The following is an 8,358-nucleotide window of genomic DNA, read 5'->3' as shown; positions in this document are numbered from 1 at the left end:
TGGTTTTGTTGCTGTGTTTGTGTCCGGGCAGTTTACGGCTCAGACAGACAGCACTGCTTGGGAAAACACAAAGAGGGTATTTAATACTAAAAAGACAAAGAGGGCAACTAATGGATGAACAATGAAACTGGGATATAATACATTTGAATTAACTTTAATATTTGATCTAATATACACTGAAATAATGTACAACAGATCCTGTGTTTTGTATATAAAAAGCTTAATCTGTAAAGTAACTGCAATAGCAAAAACAATAAAGAACAATATTATAAATGAACAATAATATAAATTAAGTAGGGTGAATGTGCCAAGTGGCATAAAATGTATTTACTGAAGTTAAAGTATAATTAAGTTTGTATGTATGTACACAAATACAGTGCAAGAATACAGTTGATGCTACGTTACACTTCACTGCACTACATTTCAGAGGTAAATATTGTACTTTCTACTCCACTACATTTATTTGACAGCTTTAGTTACTTTTCAGATGAAGATTTGACACAATGGACAATATAACAAGCTTTTAAAACACAACACATTGTTAAAGATGAAACCAGTGGTTTCCAACCTTTTTGGCTTTTGACGTCTTAAAAAAAAAAGTAGTGTGTAATCTGGGTCACATTTCAGATGTCTATGAGTTGTTAACAGCTCCACCAAATGGCGATTTCCCCCTCAAAACTTCTCACATGGTTTCATTTCAATAAATGTTCAAATGATCCAATATTTCACCAAATAAAGATTTGAGGAAAATGTCCAAAATCTGAGAACAGATTTGTGGATCAGAACTTTGTTTTTTCTTCTTTCCTCTCCCCACCCCTCAGATGTATCTGATGACGTTTGGAGGGGCCCCACCCCTAGGTTGGGAACCACTGGACTAAACTAGCTAACTGTATATAAACTAGCTCCACCTCCAGCAGCTACAACAGTAACTTGCTGCTCTAACACTGATGCTTCAGTATTAATCATCTAATTATGTCATATATAATAATATATCAGTCAGAGCGACTACTACTACAACTACTTTTAGTCTTATACTTTAACTACATTTTACAACTAATACTTATGTTATTTTACAGTGCAGGACCTCTACTTGTAATTATTTTTTAAATGTATTTTTAACATTGCTCTATCGATGCCAAAGGCTCTGAATACTTCTTCCACCTCTGCAGTATTTCTTGATAAATGTGAACTCAAAGCAGCCCTCCACCACGTGACTCTCTGGGTGTTTCTTAAAGCGTTTGTCACGTGAGCCAGATGTCAGTCTTTGCAGTGGTGCGATGATAAAGCGTTTCAGTCGACAAACATTCACCTCACAGCCGGCACACACAGACAGGAGAAGTTAACCAGACACGTTATAGTTAGATTTTGTTTAGAGGACCAGTGTTTAGTGTTGTCGCTGTGTGAGCTCGCTCTTATTGTGACTGTTTTCTGACTGTTGTTGTCAGGCTAACATTAGCTTAGCACAGGCTAGCTTCCCTCTGTCCTGTTGTTGTGATTTCTGCCCCGACAAGCGCTCAAACCACCGGAGAGAAGACCGGGGAAACATGACGCAGATCAGCGGTATCCAGTCACGGTGCCTGACAGTAACGTTACAGTTGATTTTAGGTAAGTATTGGTTTGTCTTATTGGACAATAAGTTGACGGATACCTGACCAGCAAAACCGTTAAATTACAATAACAAACTCCGAAGGTCATAGATAACCTGCGAGTAGAAAAACAACATCTGTGCTGGAAGAAGTACAATACTCTTATACAGCAATGTAAAAATACTACATTACAAATAGAAGTCCTGCATGAAAAATACCACTTAGGTAAAAATACACAAGTACTATGTAGTTAAAGTATTGCAGTAAATGTAGTGGTTTGGTCCCTCTGACCGATATATTATTATATATGACATGACATCATTATATCATGAATACTAAGGGCCTAGTGTACCATGTTACTGGTTACACTGGTTTTATCTTTAATCTTGTATTTTAAAAGCTTGTCATATCTCCATCTGAAATGTAACTAAAGCTGTCAAATAAATGTAGTGGAGTAGAAAGTACAACATTTACCTCTGAAATGCAGTGAAGAGGAAGCATAAAGTAGCATCATATGGAAATACTCAGCTTAAGTACAAGTACCTCAAAATCTGACTCAACTAATGTGACAAAGTGCTCAGTTTTGTGTCATCTTAAAGGTAAATAGCCTCTGCTAAGATATTTGGAGGAGACCAGGAGAGGAACAGGTTGTAGAATCCCATTTGTTCGATACACTGTCATCAAAATGGTCTTATAATAAAATAGTGGTGGGAAGTAAGTAAATACATTATATCCAGTCACTGAGCCTACAGTAAGAGGGGCTCCAGTAATTTAGTAAGTCATTTCCATACGTTTTGAGAGTTTATTTTCTGTTCATGACTAGTTTGGGTTAAAGCCCAAAAATTTGGGATCCTACAATTCCCATAATGTCCTGCCTAAATGCCCACTCCTTTCTAAGCTCACACCTCCAGTTTTCAACACAGACTTTCTGTTAGGAATGTGAAGTATGACGCTGAAACTGAGATAACTCATGACGACATTATCAGGGATCAATCACTGGAAAGATTACAGGCCATGTAGTTCTTCTCAGGGTGAGAAAACTGCACCTCTTGTCTAAAGTCTGAGCTGTGCCTCTATAAAGTCCAGACGAAACAGCATTTTGAGAGCATCTTACTTCCGTATTGTGACATATTTCCAAGTGAAACAGGGTAGACAGGCGTGGGGGCAACTTGATTTGAAAATTGAAAAGTGTTGCTCTGTGCTGCTAAAAATTGAAGATTGATCGATTGTGTGGGTGTCATGATATTATTGGTTGAAATTGGTTGCTTAAAGCCTACATAAGCACACGTTACTGTTTTACAGGAAGAAAACATGATTGGATTTTGATATAACATTTTAAAAGGCATATAATGTTAAGTAGGTTCTTAAAGGGTTAAAAAAATCCATTTTTCATTTCCCCTTGACTTTAAGAACAATTTTACTGCCTAATGAGTACTTTAAGTATATTTAGCAAATGATATATTCGCACCTCTGCAAGTAAAATCTGTATCACATGACTCCTTAGTTGTAAATGTATATTGCCATCTGCTGGTAAAATAAATTGCTCCAATATATTCTACACTAGACTCAAATGGTAAACCTATGGTAATGCAGGATCACTTGTTCAGTCCTCCTACTGTGATCCAGGTGGCTCTAGTTTTCCAGTAAAATGTATTGTCTAATACTGACAGTAAACATTGGACTTAGAAATAAAAAGACTTGTTTTGAAGAAGACAGGCTTCATTATGTTGCTGACCTGGGCAAACCTAAACCAGCAGCTTTGTGTAAACGGACTTCACAGAATATAGTATAAGACCAGTGTGAATATAATTGTCCATGTGTGTTTTATTCACTATTTCAGCAACCAAATCCATCAATTACCACAACTTTACTTGTGCAGTCACAAATGACAGAGGCGCTTAAACTACTCCATACAACCCACCAAGTTGTGTGAGATTCACTGACTTCAGGGTAAAAATGTGTCATAGTGGTTTAAACCAGTTCATACCGCTGGCAGATCTGAATCAAGCTCTGGCAATGTGGTCACTGTAAGCCTCAGAGCTCTATTGTCAGATGCTGCATTACTTGTTGTGTTTTTGCATTATATTATTATCAGTTAGAAGATCTGACTATTTTCTTTCACCACTCATGAAGTTGTGTCATCTTAATTTGTACATAAATCAAGATCACAAATAGCAAAGTCGGAAATATGAATGTATGCTTTAAATTAGTAGGAATTTTCAATAGATGGGCCACAGCGACTTTGTCTGGATTAACAGATGCAGACTTTGATTATGAAATAAACACTGCTGAAAAGAAATGGGGATGTATGTGCAAAAAAACCTTGTGAAATGAAGCAAACTAAAACAACATTATTTAATAACACATCGGGTCTCTGGAGTAATTAACTAATAACTGAATACCTCTTGCAGCTGCCGCCCTGCACCAGAGTTTTGCGACTGTTGCCCCGCCAGTGACCGCCCCACCACACAAGGAGCCCAGCAGACCCGAGAGGGGAAACTACAATGTCAGCAGCAGCAATGGCACTGTCTGTTTACTGGCGTCCATGGGCCTCCAGCTCAACATCACCTTCAATTCTGCCTCCCTGAATAAGGTGCTTATACATTTAAAAACACTCAGTGGTTGTCTGAATACTTAGACATGTCTGAATTACTAAATGTGACATTGTTCATGTACAGACTGTGCAGGAGGTTGTGAACCTTCAGCCCAATTTGACAAAGAGCTCTGGTTCATGTGGCCCAGACATCGCCTCCCTGCGACTCACGACGGATGGAGAGAAAACTAACCTCACCTTGTTCTTCTCCCTGGTAAGTCACCATGTCTGCCCTCACTGTTATGTAATTCCAAACCCTGTGCATAAAAAAGTTTATCCTCATGATCCACTTGCCAACTTGCAGGCAGTTTTAGTTTCATCTTGTACTTCTTGAAATAACCACTAGGTGACAGCTGGTGCTTAAAGTAAACGGCTTGACTGTTCTGTTACTGACTTTTTTGTCCAGAATACCACATCCAGCAAGTACCACTTGAGTGAGGTGTCTCTGTCGGCTATTTTACCAGACGTGAAAGGTGAGTACACTCTTCCTCCCAGTATGGCATGCTAATGTTCAGTCTGCTGTTCAGTTTTTGTAGCTATGAAGGATAATCACCACTGTAACATAAACAATACATCTAAGACAACATATACTGCACTATAAGTAACAGTAATTTGGTGTTAAAATATATATTTTAATTAATACAAGGGGAAGGGACTCTATCTATTTTCTAATTTAAAAAAAAAAAACTACAATAAATATAATTTTTATAGACCCTTATTTCATAACCTAAACACACATTTTCACATCTTGGTGCATAAAATCTACACTGAAACTATATAACACCAGTATAATGTAATCGAACACCGCAGCAATAGACCTTTGAGTTTTTGTGTGGCTGTATCAGAAAGATTTTGATTTAACTGTATTGTGGTGTTCACAACATTTTGTCCTTTATCGGAAAAAAATCCCAGAAACATAACTTAAAAGCCCAAATGAATCTGTTAAAATTGCATGAGTGGTATTAGACAGGTGGCCAAACAACATTTACACATATAACCTAAAACAAGAAGCTAGTTTGGTGGTGATCTAGATTACATGATTAATGTACAATGACAATGGAACTAAATACCTCATGTGTGCCGATTCATTCAAGTCTAAGACATCGAAAAAGAAACAAACAGGTATTTTGACAAAATAATCTCACCTGGTTAACCTTTACAGTCAGCTAAATAACTCCATCTGCTGACTAAGACTGGGAGATACAGTTGAAACCACTGGGAATAGCTGGTCAAGAACAAACTCTCACTCAAGAATAAAATGCAAAATTTACAGTGGAAACTTTGGTCTTTTGTATGATGGGCGGGGTTAGTCAGATGCCCTAAATCACATTTGATTGAACACATCTATGTATAAGCCTCTGAGGGCAGGATGAGATGAAGAGTAAAGATGGATATTGAGATACAAATACTAAAGTTGACACTTTGTCACCGCCTTTATCAATCAATTACTTCCTTTATTTAAATGTCAGTCTTGATAAACTTAAAGTTGGGAGCTACAATGTGCAGACTTCCTTGCGCCTTTACTTTATTTTTCCTCAAGAGACAACTGGTTTTTGAGCATTACAACACAGGATAAAAACTAGAAGCGCATGAACAAAACATTTTCATATAAAAACACCAGTAAATACAAAAGAAGATGGAGTATGGAAATAACAAGCCAGCATTTTTAGTATAAATATACATTTAGTTAAGTTAAATTTCTGAGTTAAGTTGAAAGATGGCCAAGAGGATGAAAGACTTCTATATCTGTTAGTTTTTTCTATTGGGACTCTAAAAAGAAAGATATTTAATCTTCCCTACCATCATCCATTTCTTCTTTGATATCGGTGTGTTTTCTCTCTTCAGATTTTCTCATTTGGTTTTATCTCTTTAAACACCAGAATCTTCTTTCTTGTCTTTTCGTTCCTCGTTCTGCCCTTGGTCACAGAGCCCTTCTCAGCCAATAATGGCAGTCTGGACTACCTGCGAGGCACCCTGGGGTACTCGTACATGTGTCGTGAAGAGCAAACTCTTGATGTAGCTCAAGGTTTGTCCATCAACACCTTCCAGCTGCAGGTGCAGCCCTTCGGCCTCGCCGGAGAACAGTTTGGAGCAGGTAGACACATTCTGAAATTAAACAGATGATTTTCTTACCCTCGAATAAAATGTGATGAAATGAATCTGATGCCTCTCGGTCCTAATTCGTCCTCTCATTTCTCTCTCAGCTGAGGAGTGCCAGCTTGATGAAGATGACATGTTGATCCCCATCATAGTCGGAGCAGCTTTAGCTGGTCTCGTCCTCATCGTGCTCCTGGCTTACCTCATTGGCAGGAAGAGGAGCCATGCTGGCTACCAAACCATCTGAGGCGGCCTGTTACTCACATGTCTCCAGAGGCCAGAGTGCGCTATCACACCCTTACAATTAACCACTGTTACAAGACTTAACACTCAACTTTGTCTCCCTATATCCCTCCATCCTTCAACTCCTTGCTGCCTCTGTGTGTGTGTGTGCTTCTCCTCAGCCCTCATCGGTAACACTATTCATTATCACTTTGTGGAGTTTGTTGGAGGTTCATATATGCTTTCTGAACTGACCTGCTCTTTCATAAGAAAAAGGGACTTTGTTGGAAGATTGTAATAAGTAAAAACTCTAAACTGTTACCATGTATAGCAGAGGATCCATGAGTCCTCAAATTGTGTTGTACTATTTATGATTTCTGTGAAAAGGAATTTTGAGGGATTTTGGGATTTGAGGAAATTGCTACTCCAGCTTTTCTTATCGTTTATCTGTTTCCGGATAAATATTTTAGCGGTCTCGACATTAAGGAGGTTCGTTATTGTAAAGGGAATATTACTGGCTGCTTAACGCTACAGAGCAAACATCGGACATTTTATTTTGCAACTCTACATTTAGCTCAAGTAAACAGATTCTAGAGAACATGTTGTACCACTGTCGACAAACACTAACCTGTTCTTCTTGAAGATGTGTGAGGAGGAGGATTTCACAAAACTATTCCTTTAGGGGATAGTAACCACTCCTTTTGGATTCTACTGTTACAATATATATACACACACATACCAGGGATTGCTTAATCAGTCTATAAAAATAGCACATTTGGCTTCAGTGGATAAAAAGCTCAGGACATCACTGTAGGAACGTAATAGTGTTGATTTCTTATATTCCACTGGGTGGTTATGTTTTTTTTTGTTTTTTTTATCCCTGAAAGGTCCCACTTGGGATTTTGGTTGCTGTAGGGAAAGAAGTTGCACTATAGTAGTTAGAAACAGCCCCGTGTAATAATTTAAAGATGGCCAAAATGCTCTGGTCAGTGTTCATCAGTGCCTTCCCAGCTGTAACAGAGATGGGATTAAAGTAAAGCCAATAACTCACTCACTCACTCACTGACACTGTGTGCTGCCATGTTTGGGACATTTTCTTTGTGTCTCACATAGCCTTCATGTACAGAACTGTTATTACCATAAATATGCATTGTTTGATGTAATAGGAGAAAGTACAGATATTTATGTTTTTTTTAATGTTTTCCTCCCCTCTCTCATCTAAATACTCATGTAGTGATTTAATGTGGTTTTAATGGATTGTTTGAAATGTTTTCTAAAGGCATCAAAGGTCAATAAAAGTGAACGACAGTGGCTGTTTGTATTTTTGTTTTGCCTTTAGTCAGTTCCATCAGTCAAACCTGTTCCTGGTCAGTCCCGTTTGTTTGGACTCATTAAAAGTGGTGAAACAGCATTTGAGAGTAATTGTAGTATTGAACATTGTAAATGTATTACATTAATTCAACAACATTATGACATGTCAGTAGGAAAAGTACTGGTGTAAATGATAATAATGGCTGAATTCATTTAGCTGCTTCAGTTTCAGGGTCATGGTTTTGTGCATGCTGGCTCACTGTCACAATGTCATAACTTACTGCATGAAATGGGCGTATACACATTTTTCATATGTCAGAGGGTCAATTACAACTGTGCTGTGCAAAGAATAAATGATTACCAATTCCATGTTAATTAACCCACAGTTTCAGTCTGAGGTTTAGATAAAGTTGAACTATAGTAGATTTCATTCACGCAGGTTTTCTGCCAACAGGTCTCAGAACCTGTGTCTCGATGCTGACTGGATTTATCACTTTTGGCGTACATGCAGCTAAAACATCAAAGTACAGTGCTTGGCCCATTGTCATT

The 8,358-nt window shown here is 38.0% G+C and overlaps 1 protein-coding gene across 1 annotated transcript; it reads left to right on the top strand.

The window, feature by feature from the left end:
• The first annotated feature begins 1,266 nt into the window (after positions 1-1,266).
• Positions 1,267-7,806, top strand: lamp1b (lysosomal associated membrane protein 1b). The gene is made up of 6 exons (XM_062431660.1): positions 1,267-1,605; positions 3,998-4,179; positions 4,265-4,393; positions 4,586-4,652; positions 6,107-6,274; positions 6,384-7,806. Exons 1-6 carry the CDS (start codon positions 1,545-1,547, stop codon positions 6,521-6,523), a joined length of 747 nt encoding a protein of 248 aa, XP_062287644.1. The 5' UTR covers positions 1,267-1,544; the 3' UTR covers positions 6,524-7,806.
• Positions 7,807-8,358: the final 552 nt, after the last annotated feature.

This window comes from Scomber scombrus, chromosome 13 (assembly GCF_963691925.1).
Source record: "Scomber scombrus chromosome 13, fScoSco1.1, whole genome shotgun sequence".
Lineage (NCBI taxonomy): Eukaryota > Metazoa > Chordata > Actinopteri > Scombriformes > Scombridae > Scomber > Scomber scombrus.
This window is presented reverse-complemented; position numbering and strand designations above follow the sequence as displayed.